Source organism: Leucopleurus acutus (genome assembly GCF_964270905.1).
Source record: "Leucopleurus acutus genome assembly, chromosome: 12".
Taxonomy (NCBI): domain Eukaryota; kingdom Metazoa; phylum Chordata; class Mammalia; order Artiodactyla; family Delphinidae; genus Leucopleurus; species Leucopleurus acutus.
In genome coordinates, this window is record NC_139154.1 from 79855594 (window position 1) to 79877915 (window position 22322).

General features: G+C 35.1%; 1 protein-coding gene across 4 annotated transcripts in view; it reads right to left on the reverse strand.

The window, feature by feature from the left end:
* Positions 1–22322, reverse strand: part of USP34 (ubiquitin specific peptidase 34) — a 232132-nt gene that overhangs the window by 116093 nt on the left and 93717 nt on the right. For 3 of the 4 annotated variants that reach the window (XM_082851535.1, XM_082851537.1, XM_082851534.1), the window contains exons 11-18: positions 17716–17841; positions 17411–17540; positions 16711–16746; positions 16206–16336; positions 15302–15912; positions 12938–13152; positions 9338–9453; positions 9118–9245 (exon numbers count right to left, since the gene is read on the reverse strand). In XM_082851535.1, coding sequence (XP_082707661.1) covers positions 9118–9245; positions 9338–9453; positions 12938–13152; positions 15302–15912; positions 16206–16336; positions 16711–16746; positions 17411–17540; positions 17716–17841 — 1493 coding nt within the window. The remainder of the gene's footprint in view (positions 1–9117; positions 9246–9337; positions 9454–12937; positions 13153–15301; positions 15913–16205; positions 16337–16710; positions 16747–17410; positions 17541–17715; positions 17842–22322) is intronic. The other variant, XM_082851536.1, reaches the window with a different exon arrangement.

The window sequence follows — 22322 nt, forward strand, 5'->3', positions numbered from 1 at the left end:
GAGAATCACTGTGTTATGAGCATGCTAATAATAGAAGCACACCACATACCTCAAGTATAAAAGGGCCAAAAGGCAATAGGAAATCATTCTAAAACCTCAAGAAGATCTGAGCATGTCTATCTTCTGGAAGAAAAGGGGGTACAGGGAACATATTGACATGCAAATCCCAAAAGTCCTAGTAGGCAAGAAGGTTGCCTGCATGAGCCTTGAAAGAAGCAGGACACACTCTAATAAAGTTACTGAATTTCTTTTATTTTTAAGCTTAGGAGCCAATATTGCTTCATGAAAGAATTTTTACAAAGAGAAAAAGTTGGCACCCTACCCACAAGTATGGAGTACAAATAAGTCCTCAAAAATGCCTACTCTTTTTAAGAGTACCAGGTATATTCGAATACAGGACTACACTTCTGAGTGGGAGGAAAACAGTGGCAAATGCTGAGTAGGAGAAACTACAAAACTTTGTTTCTGAATAAAATCCAAAGTACTTAAATTTGACTACAAAGCCTTGTCTGATCTGTCCCCATTCCTTCTATCCGTCTAACCTATTTTCCTTCCCATCTTCCTTTTTTTTTCTTTTTTTGGCGATATGTGGGCCTCTCCCGTTGCGGAGCACAGGCTCCGGACACGCAGCCTCAGCGGCCATGGCTCACGGGCCCAGTCGCTCCGCGGCATGTGGGATCTTCCCGGACCGGAGCACGAACCCATGTCCTTTGCATTGGCAAGCGGACTCTCAACCACTGCGCCACCAGGGAAGGCCCCCCATCTCCCTTTTTGCTATTCCTTCAAAACACACGAGCACATTCCCGCCTCAGGGCTTTTCTATTGCCTCTGCGTGGAATGCGCTTTACCTAAATAGCTACCTGAAGGACTCCTTCCCTCACTTTATTAAGGTCTCCTCAACTGTCAACAGAATGGATGACCCTGACAACTCTATATTAAATATCACCTTTCCATTGCTCTGCGAACCTCTATTATTCTTGACTCCTTCCCAATTTTCCTTCAGTCATCATCACGTAATGAATATTCCTTTATTTAGTATGTCTACCACTAGAATGTGCTTGATGTGAGCGAAGAGTGTCTTATTCACTAAAAATCCCTGCATATGGTGCATGCTGAGTATATATTTCCTTAAATAACAAACCAGCAAACAACTTAAAGGCAAGATTTTCAAGGAAGGAGGAAGACCAACAGTGTAAAATGCTATATTACAGTTATGAAGGAAAAGGACAGAAAAAATACTACTGGAAGATAAAAGAAACAGCATGTTAGAAGTATGTCAAAGGATCAAAACAACATTAGTATAGATTAAAGAGTATATAGTGGACTTCCCCTGTGGTCCAGTGGTTAACACACCGTGCTTCCACTTCAGGGGGCACGGGTTTGATCCTGGTGGGAGAAGTTCCACAGGCTGCACACTGTGGCCAATGATAATAATAAGTATATAGTGAAGCAACGAAGACAGTAAATGCCTGATATCCAGTAACTGCAAAGTAAATATTCTTTAAATATTCAAAAACATTTAAATTTTTAGTATACTTTTAAATATTATTTAATATTTTTCAACAAGTCGCACAGAAGTGGTGCTTGGGAAGACAGACCAAGATAGATCAGGGGAAATCAATTTCAATTTTAGATTATTTATCTAAACTCCTTTGTCAAAGTTTCAGAAACATTAGCAGAGTTTTTCCTAAAAATTAAGACATAAAAAACTGGAATGAATATATATATATATATATATATATATATATATATATATATAAATTTGACTTTAAAAGCATAAAATCAATGAGATATCACAAAGGACAGAAAAATTTCACCTAAAATCACAAAAGCAGATTCCAAAATTGTTTACCTAGTGTAATTTCAACAATACTTTTAAAATACAAAGAAACAAAGACTAGAGATACCATATCTCACTAAAGCAAGTCTTATAGTGTGCAGCAGTTGTATATTTTCTGAAAATCTTATTACCTCTTTTGCAGTCAATGGTGTTAAGAGTCTAGACTGTTTAAATTTACTTTCCAAATTTTCTACAATAAACATGTTTTCATTTTATAAAATGTAATGTAGAAGCAAGCACATGATGCTTGACATTAGAGAATAGGATGCCAGGCATTGAGCAGGTATTGGTTGAGTTGAGTGAATAATGATGTGGTTCATGTAAAAGAATCCAAAATAGGATTGTAGAAATGGGACTCGTCTTACCTCTACTCCTACCTAAGGGGAATGCTTTTCTCCATAATTTATAATAAAAACACTGAATTATTAATAATTACATCTTACGTGACTAAAACAGTTTTTTTAAGTTTTTCCAAAGATTCAGAAAAACTCCAAATTTTTCTCCTCAAAAAAAGATTTCAGGGGCTTCCCTTGTGGCGCAGTGGTTGAGAGTCCGCCTGCCGATGCAGGGGACATGGGTTCGTGCCCCAGTCCAGGAAGATCCCACATGCCGCGAAGCGGTTGGACCTGTGAGCCATGGCCGCTGGGCCTGCATGTCCGGAGTCTGTGCTCCGCAACAGGAGAGGCCACAACAGTGACAGGCCCGTGTACCGCAAAAAAAAAAAAAAGATTTCAAAGAACGGTGAAGAGACATATTTTAAGTGCCATAAATTTAAGAATATAAGAAATGACCAAATCCAGAATCAAAGTGATCCTGAAACTCTGGAACACTTTATTTAAACTCATAAATTTGAAAGGAAAAATGATATAAAGTACTGATTACAGAATGAAAATTAGTAAAATATTTACAAACAGGGTAAGATCATGTATTTGTTTGCTGACTATAATAATTTATATTCCAATATTAAAGGAAACTTCACAAGATCACATATACCAACTTATTCCAAGTAAAATTATATCATGCTGTACAGCAGAAACTAACACAACACTGTAAATCAACTACACCCAATAAAAAATTTAATTTTTTTAAAATAAAAGAAATAATGTCATAGCACTTCTCCTACAACAACTATGAGATACTACACCCTGACTTATCAACTTTTTTGCCCAAATAGTTTTGACTGCTGATATGCTTATGAAAAACATCAAAATTACTGTTATATTCAAACTTACATTCACAAATTCTTCCAAGAGTGAAAATTTCAAATACCAAACCACACAACCCTAGGCAACAATATGTTTAAGATGAAAAGGTTCAATGGTCCAGAGTAACAAGATACAGTCAGCCCATATGCAGGTTCCTCATCCGTGGATACAGAGCTAACTGTCCTACTCTATTTTATATAAAGGACTTGAGCACCTGAAGATTCTGGTATCTGCAGGGGGATCCTGGAACCAATCCCCCAAAGATACAAAGGGATCACTACACTAATTTTAGACTCAAGAAAAATGCTATTACTACCTTAGACTGCCCTTTGCTTGATACAAAGGTTTTGTTGCAACCTTTGCTGAAGCTTATTACTATACAATAGTGTGATGTGACTCTAAGAATTACCAATGTAACTTTATATTGCTTTAGTAAAATGAACACATTTGGTAGTAGTCTTCACAGTTAAAGTTACATTTGGACGATTTTTTCCTAATCCTACACTCCATATTTGAAGAAGACTGGTGTGTTCTACAAAATGCTGTCAACTAATTAATTAATTAATTAATTAATTTTAAAATATTTACTTATTTGGCTGCGTCGGGTTTTAGTTGTGGCACACAGGATCTTTGTTGCTGCGTGCAGGATCTTTTTAGTTGCAGCATGCCAGATCTTTTAGCTGCAGCAGGCAAACTCTTAGTTGCGGCATGTGGGATCTAGTTCCCTGACCAGGGATCGAACCCAGGCCCCCTGCATTGGGAGCATGGAGTCTTAGCCACTGGACCACAAGGGAAGTCCCTCAGTCATTTTAAACTATAGTATATACCAAGAGTTGACAAAAAATGCTGTATATAATATAGTCTTTACAGAGAGAAAACAAAACCAAAAAAAAGTACATAGTACCATGCATTTCTTAATTATATGAACCTTTATTTATGTAAACAGAATCCCTGACTCGTGACCATTTTTACTTTTGTATTCAAAGGCAAAAAATTTCACACGTGGGTTAAACTACCTACTGCATAAAGAATGGCAAAAAAATAGCACACTGGATAGGTTCCCAGACAGAGTCTCAAATCAATTCTCAAGAAGCCACAGAATTTCAGGAGGTACCTAGCCCAGGATGTGAACCTGCATGTGAAGCTACCTGCCTTCTAGTAAACATAAAACACCAAAGGGGCTGATTACAACCCAACTCCTACTTCCGCCCTACTCACTAGACAGCAGTCTTATCTCACTCACCCAAAGTAACAAATACCAAGCTGAAAAGTAATGGATTTTTCATTGTGGGAGCTACTGTCTACCTCATGCTCTCACTTTATGACAACATTCTGCAAACCAGTCTACTATGTGTAGACTATGTGTAGTCCGTGTGTAACTTTAAACCTCCTGCACTGCTGAAATGTTATATGCCTTATAAAACAATCCGCCTAAGGCTAAATGTGCATAAGGCACATGCTGCATGTTTAAAGTGTTTTAAAGTGTAAACACTTTAAAAACTTTAAAAAGTGTTTTAAAGTGTTAACAGTGGGTTCCATATAAATGGCAGAATTATGGGTGATTTATGGGAGACTTTTCCTTTTTCAGATCTCTATGCTTCCCAAGAAGTAATGAGTCCATATTACTGTTCAAAAGAAAGCTAAGTTCATTTTGTGAAATAAACTGTAATAAGACCATAGAACAGCAAAAACAAACAAAAATTGGTGACAGGTCTATAAACCATGGAAAGTGAGGAACTAGAAGGAAAATTAAAAAGTCAACATAGAGGGGGCTTCCCTGGTGGCGCAGTGGTTGAGAGTCCACCTGCCGATGCAGGGGACGCAGGTTCGTGCCCCGGTCCTGGAGGATCCCACATGCCGCGGAGCGGCTGGGCCTGTGAGCCATGGCCGTTGAGCCTGCGTGTCCGGAGCCTGTGCTCCGCAACGGGAGAGGCCACAACAGTGAGAGGCCCGCATACCGCAAAAAAAAAAAAGAAAAGTCAACATAGAGAAAATAAAAAGAAACATAAAACCTGTGTAAACTACATAAAAAATTGACATCATCAAGAAGCAGACATCTATGGGGTTTTTTCGGTCAAATGTCAGGAAAATGGTAAATGAGTTAAGATTTCAGTGGCCCATTTATTTCAACATAAGGAAGAGCTTTCCTATTAATATTAACACCCTTGTGCAACATTCCTTTCCTACTGTGATGGCAAACTCAGGGGGAGAGGAATCCTTGGAGAAAGGATTCTTGTGTTCAGAATAGGATTTCTCAAACTCTGATATCAATACTGACACTTCACACAATTCTGTTGTGAAAAGCTGTCCTCTGCATTGAGGGATGTTTAGTAGCATCCCTAGCCCAAAGTAACATCTCCAATTCCACTCATTAATGTGACAACCAAAAATATCTCCAGATACTGAAAAAAAATCACCCCCATTAAAACCCACTGGTTTAATTGTAAAATAGCTAGTGGGAAGCAGCTGCATAGCACAGGGAGATCAGCTCGGTGCTTTGTGACTGCCTAGAGGGGTGGGATAGGGAGAGTGGGAGGGAGGTGCAAGAGGGAAGGGATACGGGGATAAAAGTATAAATATAGCTGATTCATTTTGTTATACAGCAGAAACTAAAACAACATTGTAAAGCAATTATACTCCAATAAAGATGTTAAAAAAAACACTAGTTTATCAGGAAACTGGAACTAATAATGTCTAAAAAAATTAATTATTTTTCAGTTTGCATGATAACTTCAGTAAGTTCAGCTGGTATACACTGGATGTGTTGCATATGTCACAGGCTAAAAAATGCCACTATGCTCTAAGTACTGGCATATATGACCAATTAATAAGAGGCCTAGCATAATACATACAGCAACCGTCTGAGTAAATTTTGAGGCCAAAATTAACATCAATATAATAGTTATGTTTACTATATATCAATAAACCATTAAGTAACTATGATTAGGTACAGGACTGCCTCCAACAAATGAAAAATGCTTCAACTTCAAGTGATTTGGGAGTGAACAAATTAAAGCTTAAAAAAATCCAAAATGATGATTTTCCATTTTATACACAGAATTTTCCTTTTGTCTCTTTTACTCTTTTTTTTTTTTTTTGCGGTACGCGGGCCTCTCACTGTTGTGGCCTCTCCCATTGCGGAGCACAGGCTCCGGACGCGCAGGCTCAGCGGCCATGGCTCACGGGCCTAGCCGCTCCGCGGCATGTGGGATTTTCCCAGACCTGGGCACGAACCCGTGTCCCCTGCATCGGCAGGCAGACTCTCAACCACTGCGCCACCAGGGAAGCCCCCTCTCGTCTCTTTTAAGCTACACTACTTAGAAAAATATATGCTCATTATGGAAAAATTAGAAAATAGAAAACCATAAAGAAGAAAAAATTAACTGAATCCTCCCAGAAATAACCATTCTACAGTCTCACATATTGCTTGCAATCTTTTTAACAAACGGGCCTATGAGTATACGCCCATATCATTATATAATCTTTGAAAACATTTGACTCTTAAAGGCTACATGATATTTCATCTTTCACATAGCTTTTTTCCTTTTTATTGAAGTAACATACATGAAAAAACACATATAAACCTAAGTGACAGTTCAAAATATCAGGAGGTGAACATACCTGTGTAACATGCACCAACATCAAGAAAGAAATCATTACCAGCATCCCAGAAGCCTTGGGATATGCCCCCTTTCCAGTCACTAACAACCCAAGAGTAACCATTATCCTATTAAATACAATAGTTTTCCTGATTTTCTTTTTTAATTTATTCATTTATGGCTGCATTGCATCTTCGTTGCTGCTACTCTTTATTGCAGTGCATGGGCTTCTCACTGAGGTGGCTTCTCTTGTAGTGGAGCACTGGCTCTAGGCGTGCGGGCTTCAGTAGTTGTGGCTCATGGGCTCTACAGCGCAAGGCTCAGCAGTTGTGGCGCACAGGCTTAGTTGCTCTGCGGCATGTGGGATCCTTCCGGACCAGGGCTTGAACCCGTGTCCCCTGCATTGGCAGGCGGATTCTTAACCAATGCGCCACCAGGGAAGTCCCAGTTTCCCTGTTTTTAAACTCTGTATAAACAGAGTAATAGAGATATACTTTTTTACATCTGGCTTCTTTCACTCAAAATTTTGTCTGTGAGATTCAACCACACTATTCCATGCAGTTGTAGTTCTTTCATTGTTACTACTATATATATACTATTTCATTCAACAAACAGTCCACAATTTAATTTTCCTTCCTATTCTTTTTTTGTCATTTAGATAGCAGTACAAAGAATAGTTATTTTGAATAATGCTTTTATGAACATTCTTGAATGTGTCTTTTGGTGACCTTCTGGATGTATTATTAAAAGGCACATATTTAGCAGTGCAACTGCTGGGCCACAGGATATGCAGATGCACTTTTGGGGAATAAAAATTGATACAACTTAAAAAAGTATTCATTAGCTTCACAAAGACTTTTAAAAGACAATTAACATTTTAGGGACTTCCCTAGTGGCCCAGTGGGTAAGACTCCGCGTTCCCAATGTAGGGGGCCCAGGTTCAATCCCTGGTTGGGGAACTAGATCCTGCATGCATGTCTCAACTAAGTTTGCATGCCACAACTAAGAGTCCGCAGGCCGCAACAAAGATCTCACGTGCTGTAATGAAGATCCCACACATAACAACTAAGACTCAGAGCAGCCACAATAAATAAATGATAAATAAATATTTTTAAAAATATTTAAAAGACAAAACATTTTAAAACTAATTTCTATAATACCTATGTAAATGATGAAATATCATTCACCCATTAAAAGCATTCTTTTTAAAGAATATATGCCAAATGAGGCAACTGATCCACTAACAGGGGTCTATTAGTAGTTTCTTATACCTGCGTGAATAAGCAATTTTTCTATTGTGATTGTACCAATTATAGCCCTTTAAAGATCAAAAGAAGAAAATTAAATATTGCACATACTTTTTCTAATTAGGTAAAAAAAATTTTTGAAGCAGTTAAATATTCAATAAAATTAGACATTTATATTGAGCCTGGGCAGAGGTAAGCTGAAAATATTAATATAATATATTCAATTAGGGGCTTCCCTGGTGGCACATTGGTTAAGAATCCGCCTGCCAGTGCAGGAGACATGGGTTGGAGCCCTGGTCCGGGAAGATCCCACATGCCGCGGAGCAACTAAGCCTGTGCGCCACAACTACTGAGCCTTCGCTCTAGAGCTCACGAGCCACAACTACTGAGCCCACGCACCACATCTACTGAAGCCCACGCACTACAGAGCCCATGCTCTGCAACAAGAGAAGCCACCACAATGAGAAGCCCATGCACCGCAACAAAGAGTAGCCCCCGCTCGCCGCAACTAGAGAAAGCCCACACTCAGCAACAAAGACCCAACACAGCCAAAAATCATAAACAAAAAAATAAATTAAAAAATATATATATTCAATTAATAACTGAATTCACCACATCAGAGAATGGAACAATATTATCAGAGCAGTATAAGGGAAACTGGAGACTGTATCAACAGAACAGAACTGAAAATCAAGAAACTTGTGGTAATTATTTGAGCCCCAATAAGAAGTATATAAATATATAGCATAATTCAAACTAGGAAAAAAACACAACTAACCTAATTCTTTGTGCACTACAGAAGTCAAAAGATCCACCCAGATGGAAGAACAATGCCATTATCAAAATGTTTATATTTCAGCTTAAGTTTAACTTCACTTATCTTATTTAGCTTTCTTTATATATAACAGTTCAAGAACATTTAAACTGTAATCTGAAAATAGAGTAATCACCACCATGTTCCCAGAATCAATAAGACAGTATTCCTTTGTCTCTGTTGGAGGTGATCTAATCAAGAGTGCCGAAAAGTGCTGAAAAAAGCAAGACTGTGTGATAACATATAAACCCTGTGGGGGAAAACAGTTTAGAACTAATATAAAAACCACAATTACTAAAAAAAAATAGGTTGATAACGGTACATTAAATGCTATGAACCCACCATATCTAGGTCAATAAGAATATTGATTATGAATATGATTACTGCATAAAAATTTTATATTCCTATTTACCTGTTGTTTCCTAAATTTTCAAGGCAACCTTCAATGAATCTCATTCGAATCTGTCTATCCGTAAACCAACATACTAAGGAACAGAGAAGTTTCTCTGCTTCATTTATTAATCCTTCAGAAAGATTAACCTACAAAAAAATGTATATACATAAAGTTACTGTTTATACTGAATGCACTTTGCTGTAATTTTGTAGTCTTTTGGGTTTATTAAATAACTTACTGCATCATCATCTTGGACTATATCCCACAACAAAGTGTTTCCTTTCTTGCAAACGTTATCCAAATTAATGTCTGTTACAGCATTACTGCTGAATTGATGTTTATGAACTGTAGGTCCTGAAGGGGCAAAATATAACACACTATAGAGCAATGCAGTTGACTGAAATTGTAAAGTGAACTACAGCATTCATAAAGTTAACAAATTCAAAGTGAAGTATAACAATAAATCTCTTCTTACATCACAAGATAAAAAGATTAACACAGTTGCTTTATGAATGAGACAGAATAGTACTGTTTAGAGTTTGATACTACTAAAGTAAAATAAGAAAAGTTTTCATAGCCTCTCCACTATTTCATAGCCTCCTCACTATTACTAATAAGTATGATTAATGTTTTCCACATGTCAAGAGAACTATATATAAATATTTGAAACCCAAATTAAACATTAAGAAGAAAATTTAACTGAATTAACTATATAGCCAAGGGACGTTCCTCTAAATGACCTTCTGTAAAGTGTCTTATACCTAAAGATTTTTTTAATTGAGATGATTTACTCAAAACATTCAATTAAATTCAAAGCGTCTATTATAATAATTCAGACTTTGAGTGCCAGACTATGAACTCTCCCTAGCTCTGTTATATTAAGCAAAAATGCTTCATTGTCTTTAACAGCTTTACCATGAAATTTCCCTCTTAAACTGTACATGTACATTGATTTCATTAAAATGAGAACTATGCAACCTTCACCATAATTCTGTTTTAGAACACTTTCACCACCCTAAAGCATTCCCTCATACTTAATTACATTTAATCCCTGATCCCATTCCCGAGCCCTAGTCTGTTCTTCCATCCCCATAAATTAGCCTTTTCTAGAAATTTCATATAAATGGAATCATACAATACGTATGTATAGTCTTATGTCTGACTTTGTTCACTTAGCAAAATGTCTGAGGTTCATCCATGTTGAAGCATCTATCAGTAGTGTGTTCCTTTTAAATAGAATAATAAACAGAATAATATTCCATTATATGAAAAAATTGTTTATATATCTACCAATTACTGAAAGTTTGGATAGTTGCCAGTTTTTGTCTAATATGAATAATGCTGCCATAACACTGATATAACCAGTCTTTGTATAGACATACGCTTTCTTTAGGGTAAATACTTAGAAGTGGAATTGTTGGGTCATAAGGTAAACACATATGTTTAAAATTTGAAGAAACTGCCATACTGTTTTTCAACACATAGGTATGGTCGCTCTTTTTAATTTTAGCCATTCTAATAGATATGCAGTAGAATCTCATTCTGGTCTTTAATTTTAATTTCCCTAATGACTAATGATGCTAAGCATCTTTTCATGTGCTTATTAGCCATTTGTGTACCTTCTTTGGTGAAATAAATCAATTCCCAATTTTTAATTAAGTTGTCTTACTACTGAGTTGTAAAAGTTCTTATATGGTCTGGATACAAGCCCTTTATTAGATATATGATTTGCAAATATTTCTCCCAGTTTGTAGCTTGACTTTTTAAGTTTGGGGTTTGTTTGGTTTATTTGTTTTGGTATTTACTTTTTAAAATTAATTTTATTAAAATACAATATAAATACATAAGATCCAGAACATTTCTATCACCCCAAAAAGTTCTCTTGTGTCCCTTTACAATCAATCCCCACCACCAATCACTGAGTAGATGTCAATCATTATAAATTACTTTAGGAAATTTTAGAAGTGCATATAAATGATATACAGTATGTATTCTTCTGTCTAGCTTCATTTGCTTAGAATGTTTTTTGATATTCAGTCATGGTGTTGAACGTATCAGTAGCTCTTTCCTTTTTATTCCAGTGTGAATATACAACAATTTGTTTATCTACCAGTTAATTCCAGCTGAGGTTCATAAATGAAGCAGTTATGAACATTCACGTACAAATCTTTTTGTGGACGTATGTTTTCATTTCTCTTGGGTAAATACCTAGAATAGGAATTGCTGGGTCATATGGTAAGTACAAGTTTAACTTTAAAAGAAACTGCTAAAACAGTACTCTAAACTGCCTGTACTATTTTAAGCTCCTTCACAGCAATGTATGAGAGTTGTAGTTGCTCTGCATCCTTAGCGTCATTTGATATCATTAAGTCCTTAATTTTTTACCCATCCGAAATAAGTAGAAATATCCAGTTGTAGTTTTAATTTGAATTTCCCAGATGACTGTAGATATTGAACATCTTTTCATGCATTTACTGACCATTTTTATATCTTCATTTATGAAGTAACTAAGTTTATTCATACCTGTTGCCCATTTTTAAATTGTATTGTTTGTCTTACTGTGTTGGAAGAGTTCTCTATAGTATTAAATACACAGTAATACAAGGTAGATTTGGAGACCAATAATACATCTAATATTTTGCTCAATTTCTAACTTCATATAGTAAAAAAACATGTACAATACTGAATAAAAGGAAAACAGGTTAAGAATAGAAGAATGGTGAAAATTTAATAAATATGGTATAAAATTAAATTGACCTCAATCTTAACCCATTCATTTCTCAACAACCACAATAACAAAAATGTCAAAACAGGGAATTCCCTGGCAGTCCAGTGGCTAGGTCTCCGTGTTCTCACTGCTGAGGGCCCGGGTTCGGTGCCTGGTCGGGGAACTGAGATCCCGCGAGCCATGCAGCACGGCCAAAAAAAAGGAAAAAAAAAAAAGTCAAAATAACCTTATCTAGATTATACGCAAGTAACAGTTGAAATCAGAAAAGTTGTTGCCAAGATCCACAAATTGCATCTCCAAGTCTGATCGTGGCTTTAAAAGCATAAACCTAATCTATCTGGTTTACTTAGTTTGTAATTTACTGGCATCCCAAAACGCATGTCCTAGGCTACTAAGTGCTGATGGTATGTAACTAAGCAAGAGGCTGGATATGGACCTTTAAATTGCCAATTCTAGAACTGTTTTCCCTCTTAATTTTTCTCCCTTTCCTCCTTTATCTCCTCCTATTCTTTAACCTCTTCTAACCTCTATTCTTTAGAGTTTGGTCATGTCCTATCATCTTTTTAAGACTGATTTAGAGTGATTAGAACCATCGTTTTTTGAACATTTTCATCACCCCAGATGAAAGAAACACCTCACCCTTTAGCAGTCACCCCTCCTCTTATTTCTCCCAATCCTCACTAGCCACAGGGAACCACTAATCTATACTTTCTATCTCTACAGATTTGCCTATCTTAGTCCTTTTATATAAATGGAATCATACAACATGTGATTCTGTGTAATCTCCTACTTTTAAGTCCTAAAATTCCTGAATATAAAATCTAATGCAGCCATGTATTTTCTCAAATACAAAGCTATAATTTTTATACATATTATTTTTTATTTCTTTTCCTTGTTAAATATCTCTTGATGGAACTGCAGCCTTCATATTCATGATGGAGTATTCATAATAATTTCATTTCCTTGGGGAAAAAAACTATAATATGAAAATTACTTGACAAAAACACTGAAGTAACAAAACATTGACTGTTGATTCCTTTTAACAATGTGTTATATAAATTATTCCTATTTTAAATAAAGGAATATATTTTACTTACTACAGAACCTTACCTTGACTAAGATGTTCATGGTAAATAGATGCTAAATTGGGAAGATGTTGTTGGAGATGAGATGTTAGCTCTGCATGTGAATTAATCTGAACTAGCTCCTCTTCACACCCAGATTCTTCACCATCAAAATCAGCCATATTTTTTTCTGATTTTGCACTGACCTGGGAGCTGCTGCAACTGACATCATCTGCACTTAGCATATCATCAACCATATGACTGTAACACAGAGAGGAGTACAAAGTCAGCAATTACAAATTTGAACACACATTGTGAATCACAAAAAAATATCTCTCAAAACATTTGGCACAAGTTACAACCCACTCAAGAATAAAGCTACATTTGTTTGTTAACAATATGGAATATTGACAGCTTTACAAAAAATAAAAAGCCCACAAAGTCTGCACTATATATTAATTATACAATATATACCTACATATTATCTGGCTCATCAACACACTTCACTAAAACAACTTCAAAGAGAATAATTTAGGAAAAACAAAATCAGTAAACTTAACTGTTAGATAATTTTTTTATAAACTCAAATCTTAAAGTGAAACCTTAAAATTTATTTACATTTGTTCATCCAACTGCAGAATCAAATCAGATAAGGAAAAAAATTTCAATTTACAGCTGCAATCTAGATGTGGTTAGTATTAACTGAGCAACTTTTAACTCAATAAACACCTATTAAGCCCTCCCTTCTAAAACATACCATACGGGGTGCTCTAAGGATGTAGAGACAAAATGATAAAAATAACACGAAGAAGAAAAGTTCAGGATTGATTTAGACTCACAAATGGTACCCATACACAGAGAATATGGAAATGGCTAACATAAAAAAAAAAAATCATTAGGTCTTTTCAGGTAGAGGGTTGGCGTGAACACTATAAGAGATTTACAATGTACCAAACTGAACATATTACCCTCCTCAGTTTTATGAACTAATTGCTTTGTCTCCAGTATGTCCTGGGGAGAACTCTGAATGTGCATTTCTGTAATGTCAGACCATAAACCAGTGGTTCTCAAACAGAAGGCCAAGGGGACATCTGGCAATGTCTAGAGACAATTTTTGGTTATCACAACTTGGGATATTCCTCTAGTATGTAGGCCTAGAGGCTAGGGATGCTGCTAAACATCCATCCTACAATGCAGAGGGCAGCATTCACATTGCTGTAAATCCAAAACACAGAATTACCTGGCCCAAAACATCAATACTGTCAAGACTAAGAAACATTACTGTAAACTCATATGGGTTAATGATAAGAAGAAAAAGGCAAAGGAAATAAAGTAGGAATATGTATGGATGTGTAGTTCTCCCAAACAACCATATTAAATTCTGAAAGGCCTGGCAAATAGTCAGGTTTAAGATAAATCCTGATAAACTACATATCCCTATTTCATCATTAACGCAAATATTACTACTTGCAATGATAGTAATAATAAATAGCAGCTAATATTTATTAAGTTCTTATTATGTGCCAATCATATCAGCCCATGAAATGCTCACACTAAGCCCATGAGATAGGTACTATTGTTTCTATTTTATAGATGAGAAAATGATAGTAAGAACAACTGAGTACCTTGCCCAATACTGTAACACTAGTAAATGACAGAATCACTTACTATTAAACACCATAGGTATATTTCACAGATAATCAAAAAGCTTTATGCTGAGGCTTTATCCTTACTAATATCCTAAAATTAGAATGTGCATAAAATTTCCCTTTTCGTGATCACACTTTAATGGAAGTTTCCACAAGCAATTTACTATCTACTATTAGGCAACTATTACAAGGAGTTGAAGATCTAGATCTGTGTTGTCCAATACAACAGCCACTAGCCACCTGTGGTCACTGCACATGTAAAAAATGGCTGGTCTAAATGAAGATGTTAGGAGTATTAAATATACACAGATTATTGAAGACCTAGTAGAAAAAAATTTTTATTAAAAATTTTACACGGATTACATGTGGATATATGATATTTTGGATACTACTGCTTTAAATAAAATTTATAATTAAAATTAATCTTCTCTGTTTCATCTTGCTTTTTAAAATGTGCCCATTAGAAAATTAAAAATTGGGACTTTCCTTGGCGATCCAGTGGTTAAGACTCCATGTCTCCACTGCAGTGGGGCATGGGTTCGATCCCAGGTTGGGGAACTAAGATCCCACAAACTGCAGGGCGTGGCCAAAAATAAATTAATTATGAAAATTTAAAATTACATACTTATGGCATGCATTTTTAGCTTACATTATATTTCTATTGGACAGCACTGATCTAGAATATATCGCAATTGAATAATATAGGCTATAATTAACTCCCTAAAGGAAATGTAAGCTGTTTTATTTTTAGGTAGACTTACCCATCGTGGTGGTGATGATGGTGGTGGTGGTGGTGGTGATGCTGTGGACCAATAAACTGCCGACAATTAAATAATTCATTCCCAATAGTCTCCCCAAGAAAGTCCCCAGTGCGTGTAATACAAGATTCCTGAGATGCTTGTGCTATATGAGCAGCATTCATTTCCCCTGAAATATCATGTTCTGGGTCTTCAGAGTGTGAACAGGCATCTAGCATTCGTATTCGATTATCTACTGATGGCACTGACTCAGTGTTAAAAACCAGGTCCTTTCCTGTTCCATTGCTTGTCCCACTTCTTTCTGATGGACCTTGGGAATCCCCCAAGCAAATGCCTGCTTGACTTTCTAATTTCCTGTTCCGATGATCTGTACCACAACTGCTTTTAGAAGGATTATGACCATGATCGTCATCTTCATCTTCTTCTTTAAGGGCTTCAATATCTGCAATGTCTTCTGACTGTACCTCACTGCCAGGGCTCCCTGCTGACTGGCTTGCATGGCTAGAATTCACCTCATTGCTAGATCCATCACTATGTCCGCTACTGCTACCAGGACCACTGCTTCCATCTTCACCACTGTTGGCAGTTTCATCAGAACTTCCCTGCATGGATTCCTATATTTAGAAACAAAGAGACTTAAATAAATATTTAAACTAGTAAGAAAAAAGTAAATGACATTAACACACTGTACTTTTTTAAAAGGCTGCCACAGTCCTGACAAATTTCATTGAACAATACAAAATGGAATTAAAAACTCAAAGAAAAGTAAAGAACCTCAATGATACTTAAAAGATAGGAAAGGCCTCAACTGGCATCATGTTTATATTCCCAGTTCGAAGGCTAAACATGGCACAAACCCAAAAATCAAAAAATCTCTTTAAAGCGGGAGGAAAAAGTATTTTCATACCTCTGTATCTGAAAGTCGCTGCTGCACATGTTTGGTTCTATTAATAAGTTGCTCATCCATTTCAATGTCACTGCCTCCACTTTGATGGGTATCGCTGTTATCACTGCTTTGAGGACTGGCTGCAGGTGACCCTATATTAAAATGATGGGGATTTTTTTTACTTCTAACTTGTATTAACATGGATCTATCAGAATGTCATAATCCTTTGATTCTTTGATATACCAAAGCTTCATGCTAAGTAGCCAAAAATATAATCTGGAAATATGTTAACATTTGCCAATTATTTCTAAAGAAGATATACATGATTTCAATTAAAAGTCAGGATACTAATGATTTCAGCAAAAAGGGTAAGTAAGATAGATAGGTAGTCAGGATTTACATCTCCTATGCAAAATGAACTTTATGAATGTGATACAAATATATTATATAAAATTAATTAAATCTAGATGATCATCAAAATAAAACTACAAGTCATCTTGCCATACATTTCTAAGACTCAACTTACAAGGTGATGGTGCAGCTCTTCTGAGCTCTTCGTCCTCTGAAGGAAAAGGAAAAAACAGGATGGAAATAATCTAAGTGACTGAATTTCTTTGGGGCACATATCAGTTGTTTTTATTACATAATCAACAAGATATAGGTAGGGAAACCTGCAATAATATAAGTCCCCACCACGTGTCGTAGTACTTGTGGGTGCCTGCACAGGAAAGCTAAGAAAAGGGTAGTATATGATGTCAGGAAACAAAAAAAGGGGTAAAGCTGATAAACTTGTAGGAAACCCTAGAAAGTTATACCTGTAAAAGCACATATAAAATACCTGGAAAGACAGAAAACTTTGAAGTAGAAAACACAGAAAGAGAAATGTATCATTATGTTCTATTCTCAAAATTATTTCTAAAAGAAATCATGTTGACTGGTTTCTAACCAAAAGCTCTAAAGCTTTTATGACATAGTTTTGTTTTTTTCTTAAAAGAACACTAATGAAAGAAGATCCAGTAACTACTGAAACGTTATTGCTGTTAATTGAACAGTAAACCAAAAACATGACCTAACCCCAATTTATTAACGTTTTAAGAAAACCAACACCTCCCTTTCCAACTTATTTCAAAATTGAGATTAAACTGAAACTAATTTGCAGAAACTATTTCAAATTTGAGTTATAAACTATGAACAACTTACTTCAAATTACATTATACTTTACTAACCTTTCTTATTTCCAATGGGAAGATTGGTGTTTAGTAAAGATGCAAAAGAACTCTGTTTAGATAGCTGGGCCTTAGCTGCTAGTGCATTATTCCACAATGCTTTAATTAACATCGATGCCAAGTACAGTGTCTTTAAAAAAAAAAAAAGGAGAGGTTGAAATTAGCGGTTTTAGGAAATACTGTAACAAATTTAATATCCTTTTGCCTAACTGAAATGCCAACAGTAATAAACTACAAGTTAAATCATCTGGATCACAAATAAATTTTCACTTTACAAAAAAAAAAATTAGTTTTGAATGAATTACCTGTTCAGTATGAACACTTGGTTCAAGAGCTGAGACCAGATTAAGAAGATGTCTAAGTGGTACTGGATCCAAATTCTTGATGAGTGAAGGAAATAAGTCATGTATATACCGACTACAGTGTTTCAGCTAGAAAATAAAAGTAGAGACAACAGTCAAAAATAATCACACTATATAAATAACCTGACACCAAAAAAGTTATATAAGTTTAAAAGTGAAGAAGCTGGCTAGTACACTGATGTTTTTAAATATATTAGTAAAATGTTAATTACCAAATGTCATAAATCGCAGTACATAAAATTGTGAAAATAAAATTCCACTTATGCAGAACTTCACTTTATCCAAGCAAACCACAAGCATAATTTTTTAACCTCAAGAAGGAAGCCTGCAATAAATAGTCTCTGGAATCCAAGTATAAAAAGGATTCCAATTTAATTTAGGAACATATCACTAATATAAAAACAAGTTAAACTGTTAATTAAAATGTAGGCAATAAAAAATAAAATAAATTACAATTAGGAGAGAAAACCAAATAAATATTATTTTTTAAGTGTACAGTGGACCCTTGAACAACATAGGTTTGAATTGCGTGCATCCACTTATACAAGGTTTTGGGTTTTTTTTCCACTAAATACATACTACAGTACTATAATGATCCACAGATATGGAACTGTGGATACGGAAGGCTAACTGTAAAGTTACACATGGATTTTCGACTGTGCAGAGAGCTGGCATCCCTAATCCCCATGTTGATCAAGGATTGACTGTATTATATTTCTCACATTAAGTGGTTATAAAGTATTTATATAACATGGTCATTAATTGAAATACAGTACAAAATAGAAACCCCTTTATAATCAAGGTCTTCATAATATAAACTAGGAAAGTCTCCTTTGTTATACTAAACAGAATTATGTAAATATGAGGGAAAATATAATATTTACAAAGATATGACTAGTAAATATTACAATGTCATATAAAATAAGCATCTTTTACAGCTACAAAGGTGCTAACTGCTAAATCAAGATACAGCAACAAATCTGACTTGGTCAGAAATACCCAATTTCAGGACTCCAAAGGTAAAATGTATCCTACTTATCTACAATACATAAAAAGTCTATAAGAAAATGTAGATTTTTCTATTCTAAAACACTGACTTTTATATTTTTCAGGTATAAATCATATAAACTCTCTTCTACTGCATCATCTTATCAGGGTAAATATATACAACCTAATTTTAAAACAGAAGGTAAAATAAAATAACACTGGAAGAATTCCTCTACGTTGAGGTAACTTCTAATAAACTACACTATCTACTTCAATGCTACTATTAAATTCAACAGTGTTCTTTACACAACTGCAGTACTTTAAGACCAAAAACATCATTTGATTTTTAGAAGTGAATCATCAATTATAAGTCTGCCGATTTTACAGATCTCACCTAAGAATATTTTAATATAGTATTAATTAACATTATAATTGGACTGTACTAACAGTTTATACTTGCTTTTTGTCAAGAAGTAACTATCAGATTTACACTTTTCCTAATGAAAATGTGATTAAAACATACTGTGTGATAAATTCCTGATTTGTACCAGCGTAAATATTAATAAAATGGGATTTTCATAATAGATATAATTTTGGTTATTTTTAAGTAACAAGACCCATAAGAGATAATTATGTAATCCTGTAACTGAGGCAAAAGACACATAAGGCTCTTTTCAAGATGCACTTTATGAAGACACATCCAAAAGTCAGGAAAAAAATATTAAGATTGACAGCTTTAGTTCCTGGTAAAAATGGTAGTGTGCAGTTGGTTCACAGACGCTTCTTAACTAGTTATTGAAAAGAAAAGAGAAGAAAAGAATGTCAGGGAAGATGGCAGAGCAGGAAGTACCAGGAATCCAGCTCTGTACCTAGAAAGCAACTGTACTACTAGCAGAAACTGTCCGATGTAACTACTCTGAAACTCTGGAATAGCCAATTTGAACTCTTGTGCTCCCAAAGGAAAGCTTGGCTGGTAAACTGTTGTTAATGTTGGCCAATTTCAGCCTTCAGTGTGATAGCAGCTATCCATTTCCTACTCCTTGACCCTATGGCAGGCAGCTGTGGGGACAGCAATATGTGACTCTGGTACAGTTTGTTGGAGCCATCGGTGGGCAATAATGATCTTGTCCAAATAATAATGTCCAAATAACAAACTTCTGTGTTCTGAATTCGGATTACTACATCTGATGGGTGAGGTATGGGCACAGAGGTTAGCTGCCATTGTTTCAACCCAAATCAGCGAGATTGACTACTGAGGGAATTAAAGGAGCCACACCAGGGTTTTTTTTAGACATTCAATAACAACCAAACATGTAGAACAATTTAGAAAGGTACTGTACATTCCCAGGGAAAGACACAGCTCAGAAAAATACCTGAAAAGACCATGAGCTTTCACATTAGATCATTTTTAGGCTAGGGATCAATTAAAAAAGAACAAACTCTGAGAAAAGAAGAGAATCTCTTTTCCAAAGTTACCATACTATAAAATTCAATGTTTTCAACCAAAAAAAGAAGAAAACCAACACAAAGTATAAAAAGAAACAGGAAAATATGGCCCATCCAAATAAATAAAATAAATCAACACAAATGTACCCGTCATTTGTAGAATGCGCACCCATAGGAATTACTAGACAAAGACCTTAAAACACCTTCCCTTAAAGATGTTAAAAGAGCTCAAGGAAAAGGATGAAGACTGGAAAACAATGCATGAACAAAATGAGAATATCATTAAAAAGACAGAAATTATAAAAAGGAGCCAAAAAGAAACGCTGAAAAGTAAAATAACTGAAATAAAAAATACACTAGAGGGGCTCAAAAGCAGATCTGAGCAAGCAGAAGAATAAGCAAACTTGAAAACAGGACAACTGAAGAAAATAGGACAACTGAAATTACTGAATCTAAGGAACAGAAAGAAAAAAGAATGAAGAAAAGTGAAGAGAGTCTAAGGGACCTGTGGGACACCACTCAGTCTACCAATACACTCATTGTAGCAATCCCAGAGGAAAAGAAAGGTACACAAAGTATATTTAAAGAAATAATGGCCAAAAGCTTCTCAACTTGAGGAAAGACGTAAGTCTACAAATCCAAAAAGTTCAACACACTCCCAGTAGGATAAACTCAGAGAGTTATACCAAGAGATATTATTGGCAAAATCTGTCCTTAAATAATGAGAAATTAATACATTTCCAGATAAACAAAACTAGACCTACAACTAGACCTGCCCTGCAAGAAATGCAACAGGAAGTCCTTCAGAATAAAATGAAAGGAAGCTAGACAACAGTGAAGAAATAAACATCTCTGTAAAGGTAAATATACAGACAATTAAAAGCTAGTATTATTATAGTTTTCATTTCTAACTCCATTTTTTAATTCCTACATGATTTAAAGAACAAAAACAAGAAAAATTATTATTATTCTACACAACTGGGCACAAATTATATAAAACTGCCATCTGTGATATTAATAACAAAATAAGGGGGATGGAGCTGTACAGAAACAAAGTTTTCGTATGGTATTTAAATTGGCATAAATTCAAATTAGATTGTAAAAACTTCAATATGTCAAATGTAATTACCACTTTATACACAAAATATCTATAAAATACACACAAAAGGAAATGAGAACGTAATCAAAATATTTCACTATAAAAAAATCAACTAAAAAAAGAAGGCAGTAATGGAGGAAAATAATGGACAAAAATACTATAAAGACCTATAAAAAACAAACAGAAAAATGGCAGAATTAAACTCCTCTTTGAGTAATTATTTTAAATATAAATGGTTTGGGGAGAGAGATAAATTAGGAGTTTGGAGATTGAAATATACACAATACTATATATAAAAAGTAGATAATTAAAAAGGACCTACTGTATCACACAGGGAACTATACTCAATATCTTATAATAACCTATAATGGAAGAGAATTTTAAAATATATATATTTATATATATGTATAACTGAATCACTTTGCTGTATACTTTGCTGAAACTAACACAACACTGTAAGTCAACTATATTTCAATAAAAATGTTTTTAAAATAAATAAATAGTTTAAACACTCCATTCAAAAGACAAAGAACAGCAGAATGGATTAAAAAACGTGATACAAATATACAATGTCCTCAAGAGATTCATTTTACATCCAAAGACACAAACTGGAGAGGATGGAAAAAGATATTCCATGTAGATAATGAGCAAAAGAAAGCTGGGCTGACCATACTAAAATCAAGTAGTTTTAATTTTTTAAAAGCTACTAGAAAAAGAAGAATTATCACATACTCCAACAACCCCACTCCTGGGTATATATCCAAGAGTTAAAAGTGGGATTTCAAAGAGATATTTGCACACCCATGTTCACTACAGCATTTCTTACAGCAGCTAAGACATGAAAGCTGCACAAATGCCCATCAACAAATCAATGTATAAATACAATGTGGCACATACATACAACAGAATATAATTCAGCCAAAAAGGGAAGGAAATCCTGTCACATGCCACAGCGTGGGTGAACATGGTGAACATGGGTGAACTTTGAGGACATTATGCTGAGTGAAATAAGCCAGTC